This window comes from Camelus dromedarius, chromosome 1 (assembly GCF_036321535.1).
Source record: "Camelus dromedarius isolate mCamDro1 chromosome 1, mCamDro1.pat, whole genome shotgun sequence".
NCBI classification, from domain to species: domain Eukaryota; kingdom Metazoa; phylum Chordata; class Mammalia; order Artiodactyla; family Camelidae; genus Camelus; species Camelus dromedarius.
The window spans coordinates 19,078,882-19,098,130 of record NC_087436.1 but is presented as its reverse complement, the minus strand read 5'-3'; the positions used below and the strand labels follow the sequence as shown (position 1 = coordinate 19,098,130).

Below are 19,249 nucleotides of genomic sequence, written 5' to 3'. Positions count from 1 at the left end.
TTGAGAATGAAAGTTAGCAAGAAATAAAAGTTATTTTATGTAAGTCAGAAGAATCTTACAGGAGAATGAAACCGTTTTCAAAGAACTCTAAGTCTAGAGCAGAGTCCTTTCCTTATGGCAGTTCACAGTAAGAAGGACGTTTTACATTGCAATTCAGTACATGCACATATATATTTCATATATGTATCTATGTGAGACAACAGTTTAAAAGCACTAATACTCAAAATATTCTAACCTCTTTATAAATATTAACTCAATTAATCCTCATAACTGTTTCATGACCCAGGCCCTATTATCAATATCCCTAGTTTTTCAGATGAGAAAACTGAAGTATACAAAGGTTAAGCAACTTGGCCAAAGTTGACTAGTTACTTCGTTGGTAAAAGTAGAGGTGGGATTTGAGTCCAAGGAGTTGGGTTTCAAAACCTGTGCTCTACTTCATTATACCTGGCAGCCCCCTCTGTGCAGTGCACCCATTTCTATTTTATTTTACTACAATCTCTTTCGTATTTTAAATGATGGTCATGATCTCCAAACTGATGGGTAACCACTACTCACTAAGGAATCACAATCTATAGTTTTTTTGTATTTTTCAACATTAATGAAGAAGAAAAAAAAAATCCTAGATGTATGTGATTATCAATGGCTATTAAGGGAGTTTAAACAGAAACTCTGGACCCTACCATGTGGGTAAGGATGGATCAAGAGAGGCCTCACAGAGCAAGAAACAGTTAAGCTGAGGCTGGAAGAGAAGTTTACCAAGTACACAAGGTATGGGGGAAGGATAAGGGCATTTCAGGCAGAGCAAATGTACAAGGCTACAAAGGGGTAAAAGATCACCATTCATCAAATACAGCTCATCAGCTGCATCAGTCTCTGTGAACTGAACCCTGTATGAGTACTGAGGATGCACACATGAGCTAAGCAGCCCTGGCTCCAGCCCTCCTGAAGCTTTAGTCTAGTAGAGGAAACCAACTAGCAGTGACAATGCAGTGTGGTAAGTGCCATGATGGGTGGGGTTCTGGGTATTACAGGGTGTTACAGTAGCAAGGTTATCTAACATAACTGAGCCATTTAAGAGTGAGTAAGAATTAGGCATGAAATAGTAAGGGGAAAAGCATTCTAGGCCAAGGAGATGGGAATACACTAAAGCTGGGAGACGAAAGAGAGCATTGTCTAATGAAGACCTGAGTAACTTCAGAGACAAAATGGTATAATGGTTAAAGAATTGGCTCTGGGACCAGATTGCCTATATTCAAATTCTTGCTCTTCTACTTATTAGCTGTGTGAACATGGGCAAGTTAGTTAATATCTCTGTGCTTCAATTTCCTTAACTGTATATACAACTGACAAAGATTTTTCTAGGAGTAAATGAATCAATACATGTAAGGCACTTAGAATGATGTCTGAAATATAGTAAGTGTTCAACAAATATTAGACATTATTATTATTTTGACAAAGAATACATTTCAAAGAAGGAATGGAGATTACATTGGCAGAAGTGTAGTTGGCTTAGTTTAAAAATATTGATTTAATGCCTACTAGGTGCTAGATGATATTATAGATACTGGAGACCAAACAGTAAACAAGACATTAGTTGGGTACTCAAGTCAGTTCAGAAGGCGTTGTCAGCTTTGACTACTGCCTTTACTCACTCTCCACATTCATTCTATCGGTAACCTCCAACCCCCCATCACCAAAATATATTCTAAATCAGACCATTTCTCAACATTTCCACATCTACCCTGGTCAAGCCCCCATTATCTCTGTCGGGCTGCTGCCTACGCAAATATCCACAGAGCAGCCTGAGTGATCCTTTTAAAATGAAATTACATCATGTAATTTCCCTGCTTAAAATGCTCTGATGAGTTCACAATATGTCTAGAATAAAATTTAAGCTCTTCAAAATGAGTTTGACTAAATAACTTCTGATCCTTTAGAAATAATGCGAACATAATGAAAAAAAATTAAAGAGCAAAAGAAGCTTGGAAAGATGCTTTCTCATTGATACCTAAGGGTTTTGGAAGACATTATAGTAGTTAATTATGATAATGAGGAGCAATCAATTATATTATGGCACCCCTATTAGGACAGTTACAACATATTACTAACTGGAGAAAAAGTAGCTTAATAACTCTAAGAAGAGTACCATTCCAATTTTGAAAACAAACAAAAATAAATTAATACATTCATTTAATTAATTAAAAAACTGAGGTGATCCACATTGTTGACTTTCCAAACAACCAAAAATTTTAAATACAAAAACCTAGAATGAAACCAAAAATAGCAATTAAAACATATTACTAAGCTTTTCTAAACTGTATTTCTCATTTTCCTGCCATATGAAACAGAGTAAGGTGAACAAAACAATACTTTCTTACCACATTTCAATTATTTAATTCCAACACAACGTAAACGTGTTGAAAAGGGTCCCTGTAGAGCCTAGTCAATAACTGTCCTTCCAAGCCATGTTCCCCAAAAGTTTGACCTTTTAACAGAGGCCAACTCTTTATCTTCCTTCAAATCTACTGTCATTTCAGTATGTTAGCTTCCTCCTTACAGTTTTGATTCAACGAAGTTGTAAAAACAAGGTTTCCACAGAAAACAATATAGCCAAGCTTGTTAAGTAGGAAAATCTAATTTTTTATACATTTCTAGGTCAATTGACTTGTCTAAAGATGGATCCACATTTCTCTTGATGTTAAAATGGAAGGCTATTTTTCCAGAGCTTTTCCATTTATGTCAACGTTTGCATACATATCCCGATGTTGATTACCCTAAATCTAATATCTAAATAAATAGGGTATCTCTGTAATTATCATTATAAAGGAACTGTCAAGTTTTGTCCAGGGTATGAATTACGATGAAGAGGACCTATTCTTCAATATCTGAGTTTTCTAGCAATATATGATTTTGCTTAGTGTGCTTCCACATTAGCTTGAATAAAAGTGCTTAAAATGCATAGAAAGATTTTTATATAGTGGTATGTAGAAAATTGGGATTAACAGTTAAATCACAGAGTCTGAGGAGATATACATATAATACACACACACACACATACATACATACAGACAAATACTCTATATCAATATGTAAAAGTATGTATATTTGTAAACACATGCTTCCAGATGAAAGAACAGAGTATTTAAAATGATCTCAAAAACTCATCCCAATACAAAGTTGTGAAAGTTTCCAAATAATCTAATTAAAAATAATCAAGAAAAAATATTTCCTACAAATATATTTATTCTTATTTCTTATAACTAGACATTAATTTTTTTTTATTTCAAAAGAGTATGATAATGAAGAGGATTTGGGGAAAATGGCGGAGTAAGAAGCACCTGGAAGCTGTCTCCCAGCCTAGACAACAACTGCAGTCTGATGTAACTATCTTGGAACTCTGGAGTCTATTGAAGTCTTCCAACTTACAGGGGAAGGCTTGGACAGTAAACTGTGGTTAACTTTGCTGAATTTCAACTCTTAGCCCACCAGCACCTACTCATCCCCACCACCAGTCTCCATCATAGGCATCCATCTTATTGTTCCTGGACCAGCTTTCAAACAATTTGCAGGATCCAGGGTAGATGAGAAGGACCCTGTCCTCCAAATATTGGGGCTCTGTTTTCTAATTGTTGATTGTTGCTTCTGATCATGGAGAGACAGACATGGGGGTGGGAGCAGCCATTGTTGCACACAGACTCCCATTCTTATAAGCCCATTCTTCGGGCTAAAGCAACTTTCAGGGGATTCAAAGGGACAATGCCTCTCTAGCACCGTTCCTCCACTTTTCATTTTTTTTTTTTCTCACCTTTTGAGAACCAGTCATTAAACATTAGGACATTTGAAAGCCACTGGTATATAGGGGAAATTAGAAAGTCACCACACACGCCCAAGGGAAGGCACAGGCTCAGAAAAGACCTGAGAAGACCTTAATTTTCACTTCAGGTTGATCCTCGTAAGAGGATCAGAAACAGCTTACAACACTAAAACAAAACAAAATAAAACAAAAACAAAAAGCAGCAAACCCTGAGAAAGGAAAAGGATCTGATTACCAGAGTTGCCACATTAATAGATTCAAATGTCTAATTTTCAACAAAAACTTACAAGGCATACAAAAATAACAAAAAAACAAAAAAACAAACCCCATGAAAGTATGGTCCATTGAAGGGAAAAAAATAAAGCAACTGAAGCCATCCCTGAGAAAGACCAGACGGCAGATCTGCTGGAGAAAGCTCTTAAAATAAGTGTCTTATAGATGCTAGAAGAACTAAAGGAAGATAAAAAAAGAAGTCAAGAAAAAGATGTATGAACTAAATGGAAATAGCAATAAACAGAAAGAAAACATAGGAAGGAAGGAAGGAAAAGAGAGAGAGGTGAGTAGAAAGATTATTTAAAGAAAAATGGCAAAATTTCCCGAATTTTATAAACATTATGAATATAAAAATTAGAGAAGTTTGACAAACTGTAGGTAGGAAAATTCAAAGAAATCTACACTCAGACACATTATAATCAAACTCCCAAAGGCAAAGACAAAGAGTGAACCTTGAAAGTGGAGGCAGAGAAGAAATTCATCACAAACACAGGATTATTTATAAGCAGATTTCTCACCAGAAACTTTGAAGGCCAGAAAGAAGGATCTTTTATATTTGAAAATGCTAAAAGAGAAAAACTGTCAACCAATAATCCTACATCTGGCAAAACTGTCCTTCAAAAGTGAGGGAGAAATTAAGACATTCTTGGATAAACAAAAGCTGAGGAAGTTTCTTTCTATGGGAACTTCCTTGCAGCAAATGCTAAAAGGAGCCCCGCAGGTTGAAACAAAAGGACACTAGACAGTAACTAGAAATCATATGAAGAAATCAAGGTCTCTGTAAAGGTAAACACACAGTCAATTATAAAAGCTAGAATTTTTGTAACAATAGTTGGTAACTTTGTATTTTGTTTTCTACATAACTTAAGAAATTAAAACACTTATAAAAATAATTATTCTAAGAACTAGTATTATTATCACTTTGATTTGTAATTCCTATTTTGTTTTCTACATAATTTAGGATACTGCATTAAAAAACAATTATTAATGTATGTGTGGGAGCAAGGGATATGTGGGAAATCTGTATACCTTCCCTTCAATTTTGCTGTGAACCTAAAACTAAAAAAAGTTGTCTTTCAACAACAAAAATTATTAATGTTTTTTAACACAAAATTTATAAATATGTAATTTTGTGACATCAATAATCAAAAGTGGTAGGGATGGAGCTGTCAAGGAGCAAAGGTTTTGTACATCAGTGAAGTTAAGCTAGTATAAATTCAAAATAGAGCAGTATAACTTTAGGATGTCAGATGTAATCCTCATGGTAACTACAAAGAAAATAGTTATAGAATATACACAAAAGGAAATGAGAAGGGAATTTAAATGTTTCACAACAAAAAAAAATCAGCTAAACATAAAAGAAGACAGTAATGCAGAAAATGAGGGAAAAAAAGCTATAAGGCATATAAAAAACAAATAGCAAATGACAGAAGTAAGTTCCTCCTTAGTAGTAATTACTTTAAATGTAAGTGGATTACACTCTCCAATCAAAAGACAGAGACAGGTAGAATGAATTTAAAAAAACATGGTCTAACAATGTGCTGTCTACAAGAAATTCACTTTACATCCAAAGACACAAATAGGTTGAAAGTGAAAAGATGGGAAAAGCTATTCTGTGCAAATTGTAACAGAAAGAGAGCAGAGATGGTTATATTAATATCAGACAAAATAGATTTGAAATCAAAAATGTTTATGAGATAAAGAAGGACACAATACATTATAACAGGTGATAAAGAAGAACACAATATATTAATAACATTTTCAATACAGCAAGAAAATATAACCACCATAAACATTCATGCATTTAGTAACAGACCATCAAAATAAATAAAGCAAAAATGGACAGAATTGAAGGAAGAAATAGACAGTTCACCATGATAGCTGTAGATTTCAATACCTGACTCTCAATAATGGACAGAACAACCAAACGGAAGATAAGTGAGGAAATGGAGGACTTGAACAACACAATAAGCCAACTGGATATAACAGACATATACAGAACACTCTACCCAGCAACAGCAGAATACACAATCTTCCCAAAGACACATAGGACATTTTCCAAGGTAGACCATGTATTAGGCCACAAATTAAGTCTCAACTGATTTTAAAAGATATATATCATACAAAGTATCTTCTCTGGCCACAACTGGATGAAGTTAGAAGTCAGTAAGGGAGGGAAAATCAGAAAATTCACATATTTGTGGAAATTAGATAACACAATCAATGGATCAATAAAGAAATCACAAGAGAAATTAGAAAATACTTAGAGATGAATGAAAATGAAAACACAACATAGCAAAACTTATGGAATGCAGTGAAAGCAGTTCTAAAGGGGAAATTTATAACTAGCAATGCTTAAATTTTACAAACAAAAAAGATCTCAAAAAAATTTTAAAAACAAAAAAGATCTCAAAATCAACACTCTAAACTAATAATTTAATGAATTAGAAAAAGAACAAACTAAACCCAAAGCTTGCAGAAGGGAAAAATAAAGGTTAGGAGAGAGATAAATGAAATAAAGGATAGGAAAACAATACTAAAAACTCAATAAAACCAAAAGTTGATTCTTTGAAAAGGTCAACAAAATTGAAAAATCTTTAGCTAGATTAACTAAGGAAAAAAAAGAGAAGACTCAAATTACTAAAATCAGAGATGAAAATGGGGATATTACTACCAATTCTACAGAGATAAAAAGGATTCTAAGAGAGCACTATATACAACTCTGTATAACAAACTGGATAACCTAGATGAAATGGACAAATTCCTAGAAACAAAACCTACCAAGACTGAATTGTGAAGAAATAATTAACCTGAATTGGCCTATAGTTAGTAAAGATGATGAACCAGTAATATGAAATCTCCCAACAAAGAAAAGCCCTAGATCTGATGGCTTTACCAGCAGATTCTATCAAAAATTTAAAGGACTAACACCAACCCTTCTCAAACTTATCCAAAAATTGTAAAGGAGGGAACATGTCCTAACTCATTCCTAACTCATTCCTAACTCATTGCCATAATACCAAAGCCAGACAAAGACACCACAAGGAAAGAAAACTACAGTTTCAATATCCCTTATGAACACTGATTCAACAAAATATGAGTGAACTAAATCCAGCAGCATATTAAGAGGATTATACACTGTGGCTAAATGGAATGCAAGAATATTTCAATATACTAAAATTGATTGATGTAATACATCATATGAACGAATGAAAATAGAATTATCAAATTATTTAGCAATTCCACCATTCAGTAAACCTGAAAGGAATTGAAAACCGGGACTTGAAGAGATATTTCTACACCCACATTCACAGCAACGTTATTCATAATAGGGAAAACATGGAAGCAACCCAAGTGTTCATCAAGAGACAAATGGATAAGCAAAATGTGGTATATACATACAATGGAATATTGTTTAGCCTTAAAAAGGAAGGAAATTGTTATATATGCTACAACATGGAAGAACCCCAAGGACACTGAATACCTTAGAAAAGCAAGAGTACTTGTGAGCCCATACTGATTTGCTTTAAGAACTGAGAAGATGACATTGTTTATTATAACATCTTCTTTTTCCAACATAGAAAACAGAATAGGGTATGGATATGAGTCAGGGGGATAATTTTTATATGATTGTAGCAATATCAGTATTTTGAGGATAATTTTTAACTATAATGGAGAATGGAAAAGGGTCATATTAGTTTTGGTTCTTCCCACATATGCTTTTCTTGATACAGACAGAACACAATATCAGAAACAAAACTCAACATGATAAAAACATCTTGCTCCTTGAATTACAGGTGATGTGGCTGGGTCATTGTTCATCTCACTGACTTTTGGTTCCAACTGATTCAACTTCTGTGGTACCTGGGTGCTTATTCCCCTTTGTCATTTTGCTCTTCGTTACTAAATTTTCCAAATGATTATTAAATAAAATGCCATTGTGTACGTCCAGGTTTATGAGCTATTGTAGGAAGAGTCATATTCTCTGGCTATATTCTATACATTTCTAAAACAGTAGGTTTGTACTTAAAGCAATCTTATAGTAATCATAAGTTTAAGCAATTTTTAGACATTTAAAAAAACTGAAATAGCTGATGAGATAGCTGAGCATAATGCAAATTATGTTGCTTAATACAACATAAACAATTTCTTAAAAGTTTGCTGTAAGTTGAAATTTTTTTTAACAGCCCCCTCATTGGTTAGCATTACTAAGTTTGAAATGTATCTCTTATTAAAAACTTTGTCTTTTAAACACGAAGAAAAATAATACCCAGTACAAAGTAAAATGTGGAACTATACATATTTAAGGGAAATAATATTACTACATAAATCAACACTTAAAGTTAATGCAAAATAATTAGGTAATTTATATTATTAGTAAATGCTTTAAAAGCCAAAGAAAAATGATCAATGATAGCTAAAGTGAAGACTGTCTACATGTGTTTCATATAGAGAATCTCTTTCAATTTCAATGGGAATTTCCTATTATTATTATTATTATTATTATTATTATTATTATTATTATTATCATCTGCAAATAGTTGTGGAAATCAAAGATTATCAAAGTTAGGTAACCTGCAAAAGATTACACAGGCATTAATAGCAATAGCAAATTTCCAGCTGAGGAAGAAATCAGCTCCCCTAAGAGCCAGAGCTGCAATGTCATGACTCCTATGCTTTTCTCTGACAAAGATTTTTTAAAGTCTATTTAGAACTGCTACGTTTAAACACCAGATGTGAAAATAATATTTTAAACAAAACTTTTAAAGGACAGAGAGACATAAATGCCTAAGAAATTGGCATTTCTGTGGTCTGTTGACCTTTGACATCTTTCCTCCTTTTTTTTTATTGATTTAGATTTGGTTTCAGTGTAAATTTGAGATCCTTTTTGCATCTAGTAAACAATTTTTTAACGTTCCTTTCAACTGCATTTTTCTTCAATTCCCAAATTTTAAACTTTATTGACATCAATATTCCTTTTAAATAAAATATGGTTAAAACCCTCTTTCCTTTCCTAGTTTCACATCCTAGAGACCTGCTGTGGAAGACAGTACTAGAATAAAAATAAGTAAATAAATAAAGAAAAATAAAAAGGAGTGGCATCCCCTACTATTTCCATCTGTATTCTCTGTTGCTTTTTTATTTTTATTTTTTGGCATTCAGGAGAAGGTAAAGTATAGTTGTCTCTCTATAACACCAAATCCTTGTCTCTTTTTCTTGAATCAGGAAGAAGATCTTAAAACCCAATTTGCTACCTAGAAGGAAAGAGGGTCACCTTCCTTTCCTTCTCTTTCTTGCCTATTCCTATTAGTCAGATAACCATTTATTTGGCAAGTGGCATCTTCAGAAAGTTTAATTTGCAAACCTCTGAAAAGAATTTGACTGATTACAGAGGAGCAAAATGTTTTGAAGAGAAAACAAAATACTATCACAAAATTAACCAAAAGTAAACAAAATGAGAGAAGCAGAGGAAAAACTCAACTAAAGGGGCCTAAATTTCCATGATGTTATCATGAAATATTATATCCTGAGTAAACATCTTCATCTTGTTACATAGATTTCGAGGGCCTGACCATTGTGCAAATCCAGATGCTAATTTTGCACATAATAAATATCTTGGTAGTTTGTAAAGGCACCTTTGGAAGATAATTTTGGAATACGTTCAAGATGAAAACCTAAGATTGGGAAAATGCTGATTTACTTTAACTGAGTTATAATACAATTTAAAATGAGGCGGGAGATATGAAAGATATGAAAATAGATGGCTCTCTGTTTCTTTATAATCCAAACTCGTTGAACATGGTAACTGATAGTCCTATTTGCCACTGTGCTGACAAAGTGACAGTAAACATCAACTGGTGATGCTTGAAAGATACTCTAAAAGAAATCAGTATCTTAGGGATGTACGCAATTTTGAACTAAAGCTATTCTTCCATATAACAGAACTTGATATCTGAAGCAGAAAATAATATTGAGCAGATTAACATTCTCTGTCCCCTGATAATTTTGTTTATTTGTAGCCTCATACATAGCTAAAGCTGTAAAAACTGCCCCCTAGAAAAGTTTATTTGAATATATAAATGACACTTTTATTACCTAGCTACTCAAAGCAATTATGATATGATAATAAGTGATACTTCAAGTCCTTCAAAAAGAACCACATTCTGATAATATAATACAGAATAAAAAAACGAAAGAAATACAATGTGATCTTCTTTAGTTGTTAAAGATCAGTTAAATACTATTAATGAACTATGTAAAGGCTTATCTAAAAACGTCAAATTATCAGTGTCAAATATATTGTATGTTAGTACAATATGCTTAAAAAATAGCTATTAGGCACAGCAATAATCTGATCACTTAAAAAGTAATGAAGCATACTAGAATTCCATCTGTAAATGTAAATGGTAAAAAACTCAGAAGCTGTTTTCCTTTGAAACATTTTCCCCATTCCAAAGTAAAATGATCCCTCATCGCTTGGATTTGGACATTCCAGTAACAACTACTTTAGCTTGTCCTGCGCTCAATTACTCATTTAAATTTTATACTCCTACTTGTAAACATAAAACACTTTTGAGGAGTTAAACTTCCTCAACACATAGTCAAACCAGCTACCTACAACACTGAACTAAAAATATTATAACCAAAGAATATTCAAAGCAGGATGCCTATTTCATGGTGTTAATAAACTAACATTTACTCTTCACTCATTTATTCATTTGACACCTAGTTACTGAGCTCCGCCCATGTGCCAGGCCCTGTTTAAGCCCTGGGGATACAGTGGCATACACACAGACACAGTCTTGTTCCCGTGGAGCGTGCATTCCACTAGGGATGAAAACAGTCCACATACAAACTCTGAACACAAGATGAGGACCAGATGACAGGAGAAATACACCCAGCTGATTTGATTGGGAATGAGTGTGGGTGGGGTGAGAGCTACTCAATTATGGGGTCAGGGAATGGTAGACCAAGGAGGTCACATTCAAGGTGACACCTGCGTAACAAGAAGTATTAGCAATAAGGCTACACTGAGAGGAGTGAGTAGTGGGGAGAATGGTGAGATAAGGTCAGAGAGGTCAGCAAAGTCCAAACCATATAGGACTTTAGGCCATGATGAAGTCTTTAAAGCTTATCATAAGAATAATGGGAAGCTCTTGGAGGTGAGTGTCCCCATGATCTGAGTTTTAAAAGATCACTCTGGTGGCTGAATTTGGTGGAATTCAAGGGGATATGAGAAGAGCAATTAGGAGACTATTCTAGCGATCTTGGTGAGAGATGATGGTGGCTATGCAATGAACAGAAGTAGCTGAACACAAGACATATTTTGGAATTATATCTGATAGGACATATTGATGGATTAGATGAGAAAGTAGTGGTGAAGGCAAGGTGAAACTCAAGGCTGCCTTGGTACCATTTACGGAAATAAGGGAAGACTGGGGGAGGAATATTAGAAGGCAGTAGAGTGAGGGGCAAGAGAGGTAAAGCGAGAGTCCACTTTGGGGCCATATCAACCTTGGAATGTCTATTATGTATCCAAGTAAATACGTCAAGGAGGCAATTGGATATAAGTTTGAAGCTTAATGGAGAGGTCAGGGCTGGATTTCTAAATGTGATAGTCATCAGGTACTGATAATATTTAAAGCTATAAGACTGGATCCAAATAATGTAGCTGGAGTAGCAGCTCAAAGACCCACCCCTAGGATGACCCACCACCGAGAGTTTGAAAAAAGAAAACCAGCCAGCATAGGAGACTAAGGTAGCATAGTCAAAGAGTTTGGAGAAAAACCATAGAACATGGCATCCTGGAAGCCACAAGCACAGAAGGTTCAACAAGAAAGTGTTCAATTCCATCAAATAATGTGAAAACATCAAGCAAGATGAGGACAGAAACATGACCATTAGGTGTGGTAAAAATGGAGAACATTGGTCACAGTAAACAGATTTCAGTGAGTGCTGGGTCTGGAAACCTATTTAGAGTTAATTGAGGTAGGGATGGGATGTGGAAATATTGCAACAGGGCTTCTGGTTACTGTGAAGGGTAGAGGAAAACAGAATAGAATCTGGAGGAGGATAAGAAGTCAAGAGAAATACTAGAGTAGATACGAATGCTAGAGAGACTGATCCAACGGAAGAGAAATTGATGATGTTGAAATAAAACATGCTTAACTGCTGGAGAAAGTCTTGAAACAAGGAAGATGGGATGGTATCCAGAACACAAGTGGATACAACACCCATAGATAAGAACAGGAACTCTCCACCCACTGCAATCGGAGGAATGTCACGGAGTGTGAGTTTACATATAAGTAGGTTGGTATATTTTGGAGTAGATGACAAAGGGTGATTCTGGGACTAGACAAAGAACACACTATAGGATATCAAAGCTAGTGGACATGAATTTTGTAAGTATACATTTCTACTATCATCTTAGAGAAGAATAAGCAGCATAAAGAGGAATTTGAGGATACATCTTAGACACTGCTTTTGCCTGATTGAAATTTGATTCATCAGTTTCTCCCCATTACATCTTTGGATACTGAGGATCTGTGATGCACTAGTCTGATCATTTTATAATGCTACCGGATAGGGAGCCAAACTCAAAATCTGTCTTCCGTGGTCAGTTCCACCCTACCATCTTGGTCTCCTCTAACTTTTCCTAGACTTCTAGGCTGTATCTCACAGTACAATCAGCACTCTTTCATTCCATATTTATTTCCTGCTTGAATGTCTCATTGCCTCAAGTGGAGACAAGGATGAGACCAAGTATTTTACAATAAAATAACATTGTTTTTCCCTCTGTGAAAAAGCTACTATTAGGCACATAATAAATGCTTGTTGACCAATTTTTTTTTTTTTTTACAGTTGGATGGCTAATAAAAAGTTTCATGCAGCAATTCCTTAGCTAACAGAATATGCATAATTCCTCACGGCAGCTGCTGGGTATTGCTAGGAGATGCTGAAATCAATTTTCTCCTTTACATGCTATTCAATTAGTTTGTTTGGGACAAGGTCTAGAATGCATGATCAGTCAAAAGCTTAATAGTGAGCTAATACAAGTTCCCTTCCTACTAAGGTTTGCACCTACTATCTTAGGGAAAGAGCTTTGGTCTAAAAAAGTATTCAAGCACAAGAAGCTTTAAAGAGAATGCAATAGTAAGGACTGAGAATTACCCAGTGCTACTTGTTTTCTGTAGCATAATAGGGATTTCAAATCAATTTGGTAATATCCTTAGTGAAAAAAAAATTTGTTAAGAGAACACTCATCAGCATAGCTTATTTTGCATTGTCTTAGAACAATGTTTTCTTCAGTGCAGACTGAAAGCTAAGCAGATTTTAAGTATATGGATGTCTAGTTTGTTAATATATGTGAAGCATAGGTTTCATTTCAAATTTAATTCCTAATTCTTAAGCCAATTAGAGCTATTTGGATGTCATTATATATAAGTCAGAATGCAAATATCACTCATATACATTTTTATTTTAAGAAGGAATTATATCATCAGACAAAATTGACCTTTAATTTATCCAACAGGTTACCATGGAAAATTAATAAATTAGCAATTTAAATAACCTTTAAAACCAACAGTCCGAAATACTACACTAGGTAGCCAACAGAGCTCCAAGGAAGACAGTGATTATAATTACTATAAAATTTTGTCACTCTATAAAATAAAGTAGCTACTGACAGAATGAACTATTCCATTTTTCCATGTTAAATATAAATTGACAAAGATCATATCTAACAAAAAGAAATGTATCTCAAGAGATTTAGAATTTTAGACTGTTTGAAAACTTACACCAAAAATATTACTAGGAATACTTTTTCAGTGGAATCCCATAGCATTAGACAGTACTAATAGAGACAATCTTTGTAAAGCTTTTATTGTATAAAATATGTTAATTGAATCATTTAATGAACTCTGTAAGATGCACGTGCATATACAAGATTTCTATTTGTCAATGCTTACGTCTAAAAATCTGATAACAGAGTCACAAAGTCTATAGGTAAGAAATATTAAATCTTTTTAGCTATTATTCTAGGTTTCTATTTATTTCTCACTAACCTACGTGGATTTTCATACTGTTTTTACTCAGACCGTAAATTAGGTTCTAACTAGCAGTAAAATGGCAAAGTTTCCATTGTTCATTAAAAAACAATAAATCCAGACAATTTAAAATTATTTTTAAATTGGCCAGTAAACTATGTTCCATTAATTCTTTTTGTGGGTTCTTGGTGAAGGAAAGAATATAAAGATTTTTTTTTTAATCACCAGGAAAAATAAGATATATGAATCTCTTAAAGCTTTTTTTCTCCCTGATGGAGGCAATACATCTTAAAAATGGAAGTTATTAAGCAGTTAATGGCAAAGACTTAACTAAAATATTGCCAATATGATGGTATAATATCTTGGTAAATACGAGAATTTTGAAAGTCATAAAATTAAAGACTTTGATATGTGTAAGATCAATAGACATGACTTATCACTATTAATATAAGCTTTAATTTTTAAGTGCCATGTTCCAATGAAAAAGTGAACTGCACAGGAAAACTGAAATTTCAATAAAGAATCCAGACAAAAGAAACAAACTTTCTATTAAAGTACCGTTAAAAGGTTATACTTACGCGGCAACCTCCTCTTTTGACAATCCTTTGAAATTCACCTCCAGATAATGGTCTATGTCATCTTTTTCTTTGATCAGTTGAGACCTAAATGAAATGGAAAGAAATAATAAAGCACTGCCTCATCGAGTTGAAAATCTACCAAACATATAAAATGCCACCAGGAGAATAGAAATATTCAGGGTATAATACCATCGATAATAAATGTTCTGCAATAGCTATAGAGTTAGGTTGTTGATTGACAATTTCAAATTTTTAATCTTCTTGAATGGAGAGACAGGGAAGAATACCAAACTCAGTGTGTAAACAAACACAGTACCAACACATGAAAATAATCTGCGTTTTTAAAATAAATGGAGTTTTCCCCTCAAAGCTTATAAAATCTTCCATTTTATTCATGTTCTCTCCCAGTATAACTTTCCAACTACACAAGTTATATTCTGCTGGGCACAGGATCTTGAACTGAGAATACCTATTTGATACAAATGTGTTAAATTATTGGTTGCAAACATTATGAAATTTTGCTCTGAAATGCTGTTTGAGTAGGTTTTTTGAATCACACATAAACTCAAATTATTACTAGAAGTTCAAGATGCAAAGTGACTTTAAGAAGAGTTTACTGAGAAATATATCACACATGTAGTGTATTCAATTCTTTGCACCCTTTGCACCTTTAAAAATAAACACACTGTTAATATCTCATGACAGTGGGAGTATGGGATACACAAATACCTATTTTTATTCAGAAGCTAATGAAGAATGTTGATACAAAATGTTGCCCTAAATGGTTGTGATAAAAATGTTTTCCTTGAACAAAATGAATGCAAAAATGTTTTTCTTTAAAATCTATCTTATTTTAGGGATATGGGATTGGATTAAGTGTTTGCTTATGTTGAAAAGAAAATGTAATCTCAGTCATTACAAAAGACAGGAAGAACAAGCTTTTTCAGATTTTGTAAATATTTCACATTATTCAAAAGTAAAATGGAAGATAAGAATGTATATACCAGAATTATGGATCTATCGAAAATTTTCTGTTTTTCAAATTACTTGAAAAGAAAACACAGTTCTCTACAATTCTATTTTTTCAATTTCTACAATTTTCAATTCTATTTCAAAAGAGTTTTTATGGTAGTTTAGCTGAATGTATTTATTTTGGCCCAGGGGTTTGGGTCTTTCCCAGAAATACCAAAAAATGAGGTAGGAGCCTTCTCAGAACAAAGTAGTCTCGTAATACTTTGATCATTACACCTTGCAGGAACTGAAAGGTATGCATAAAAAATAAACAAACCTACAAATTCAAATTATTTATACTGATAAAAATCAATCAATAAAGCTGTAAGTGGAAATTTCTAAATAACACAATCTTAGTTAACATTCATAATTACGACAATGTACATCGAATTCCTGCCCGCTAGTTTCTCGACAAAAACTCCAGAAGCTCAGCAGCCATTCACAGGCAGCAGTGGTTTGATGATGCATTTTCAAGCCCCAGGATCATTCCAGGAGCTAAACTATGCCTGCCAATTTACCCTGGTATTAATTCTGTGCCACCCTTCCTCCAAAACAAAAATCAGTGCTCGAGACCTTGCGGTTTCTTTTTTAAAGCTTCTGCTTTTAATTCTCTACACACATTTTAAAAAGGAAATAGATTTCCAAAGCTTTATGGGAACCACTTTATAATGGTAATAGGGAACAAAATGATCAAATGAGCACTAGCTTGCTAAATAATTATAGTCTTAATCTTTGAATGAGGTTCAGCAATCCTTTTGAAATGGCAAATTTGAATATTCTGAATATAACAATATACTTTTGTCTTTAAACAATGTTGTTTTCTGAGATATGCTATTGACATTTCTTACGGCAAGAAATTCATTCTGTAGGGAAAAAAACAAACAAACAAAAAAAAAAAACGAAAGCCAGGGTCTCGTACCTGGGAATATCTCTGGAGGAACACGGCAGCTTCTGTCGGGCCAAGGCCGTGAGCTTTGGGCGTGCCATGGGCAGTGGAGGCAGGGTGGTCATTCTGGACTACCAAAAAAATAAACAGAAACGGCATTTTAAAGAATAAAACTTTCAAAGAGTCTTTTAAGACATTATTAGTGATCCATAGTGAGTCATGTGAGCTGAGAATGCCCCTGCGTGTGGAACTGTAGCTCTGGTGTTCGGGAATAAAGCTCGGTGAGTGAATTCTGCAGGTAGCTTCCCTCATTATTTTCTTCTCCTCTCTGCCTTTCGGCCAATTTATTACTTATCTGCATCTCCACCAGCAAGTCGATAAAGGAGAAAATCTGATAAATGAACTGAAGATTCAGACAATTCGGAGCTTTGGTATGAGTTTTGTTAATGGAGCTGGTTGCAATTAAAGAGTGAAGATTTTTAGAGCAGCTGTGGATTTCAAATACTCACACTTTGCTTTCCTGTTATTATTAATAATTAAAAACTGTTCATACTTTGCTGTTTTCTAAAAACTTTCTCACTCATAAAGGCTTCGAAGTGCTAAACGCTAACAACGATCTCAACAACGTGCCCTGAGAGAGCACGTGACTCTAATAATGTATAAATCACCTAAAAATGCAGTGGTTTAAAAAAGATTGTTTAAAACAGCAATCATTACATTATCTTTCACACTTTACACAGGTCAGGAATTAGAAGACACAACGGGGATGGCTTTTCTCTACTCCACGAAGACTGGGGCCTCTGCTGGGAAGACTCAGAAGCTTGGAGGTAACTGAATGGTGGGAAACAGGAATCATCTGTAAGTATCTTCACTTATGTATCTGGAGGTTGATGCTAACCATTAGCTGGGGCCTCAACTGGGGCTGCCTGCCAGGACGTACACGCGACCTCCTCACATGGCTTAGACTTCCTCACAGCTTGGAAGCCCCAGACTTCTTAAGTGCAAATCAGGGCTCCAGAGGCAAGTACCCAAAGAAAAGCCAGGTGGAAGCTGTATTCCCTTATAAGGTCTGGCTTTGGAAGTCACATAGCATCTCTTCCACTGTAAAAATAGGCCTGCCCAGATTTAAGGCTAATGAACATAGACACTTCTGTTGATGGGAACACATCAAAGTCACACTGTAGGAGGAACATGTGGGATGGAAAATATTGTTGTGGCCATCTTTGGGAAATGCAGTGTGTCACAGTGGACAAAGTAAGAACAATAATGAAAGTGGGTCTATAAAATCAAGTTATCGAAAACTTACTGCAAAGAGGAAGAGGTGTGGGCATGATGCTGGTGGACTTAGAACAGAAAAATTGTCACACTTTGCAAGGGCTTTCAGATGCAAAAGAACCCACCTTCTATGTGTTAGAGAGGCATCCAAAAGGCCAGGGCCTCTTGATTCCACCAGCACCATGTCCGCCAGATTTGACCTCTGCCATTAGTCTCACAAGCACCTGGAAGGCTTGTTTCAGGTTTTAAATCACCTACGTCTAGTAGTTTCTAGCTCTGGGACCTAGGGAAAATCACCATCAATCTGAGCTTTAAATATATTCAACACATATTTATTAAGCTACTATTTGGTGCCAGTTACTGTTCTAGGTGCTGAAGATGCAGCAGTGAAGAAAAAGACAAAAACCTCTGGCCTCACAGAATTTACATTATAGGATGGATGTGGTGGGGAAACAGACAATACCCAAATAAGCAAAATACATACAAGATGAGATTACGATAGGATCAATAGCTAAAAATACATCGTTTGAAATTCAGTGTAGAAAGGGATAGTCTTCTGTTTCTGAAAAAAAGATTATTACCCCAGCCTGGAAATAATTATTTGCATAATTAAAGAGAAAATTCTAATGGACATCAAGGTCATACTTTAGATTTAATACAATATGAATATTATTACCTAGATTATCAGAGCATGATATGATCCACGAAACATTAGGTCTACTTATTTTTATACAGTTATAGCTTTAAACCACCCAGTCCAAACAGCTAATGTTAGTCCTCTCCTCCAAAATAATTAGAAACATAATGTTTTATTCATCATAACTTTATAATATAGTGACTTAATTCTTTTGTATTTAAAAAATCAATTTTCTGATCAGATATTATATCAAACCGTTCAGTTAACTGCTTAACCAGAACTTACTAAATGGCAAAATGTTGTGCAGAACATGTGGTAAGAAGTTGTAACTAATATAGGGTTAGATCTTCTCATGCACAGGTTTGAGGGGGCAGCAAAGGCTCCCTGGACCTACCTCTCATGGGCCTATGTCAGACAACTGTGAAGACTCTGTGTTCCAGAGCCCTCTAATGTTATGGAGCAAATCTGAGCCATCTCAGTTCTTAACCCAGACCTGTCTGTCCCTATGGATTTTGGAAGGGAGAGAAAACAATGCCTGTGCTTGCTTCAGTCCAGGGGTTCCTTCCTTGACCAATTAAGACTCTGTTCTGAGAATCCCCACTTTGCTTGACAAGGGCACTGAGGCAAGGGTGATCTCTGCATAACTGCAGAGACCTCTGAAAGGTTCCCCAAGGAACTTCAAAAGGTGAAAAAAGTAATTTTTCCAAATACTAGGAAGACCCACCC

The 19,249-nt window shown here is 34.7% G+C and overlaps 1 protein-coding gene across 1 annotated transcript in view; it reads right to left on the bottom strand.

Annotated features, from left to right (window-relative positions):
• TTC29 (tetratricopeptide repeat domain 29) overlaps positions 1 to 19,249 on the bottom strand; it is a 646,928-nt gene that overhangs the window by 184,612 nt on the left and 443,067 nt on the right. The window contains exons 6-7 of the mRNA XM_031465188.2: positions 16,645 to 16,742; positions 14,715 to 14,798 (exon numbers count right to left, since the gene is read on the bottom strand). Of these exons, the coding sequence (XP_031321048.1) occupies positions 14,715 to 14,798; positions 16,645 to 16,736 (176 nt within the window). The 5' untranslated portion in view covers positions 16,737 to 16,742. The remainder of the gene's footprint in view (positions 1 to 14,714; positions 14,799 to 16,644; positions 16,743 to 19,249) is intronic.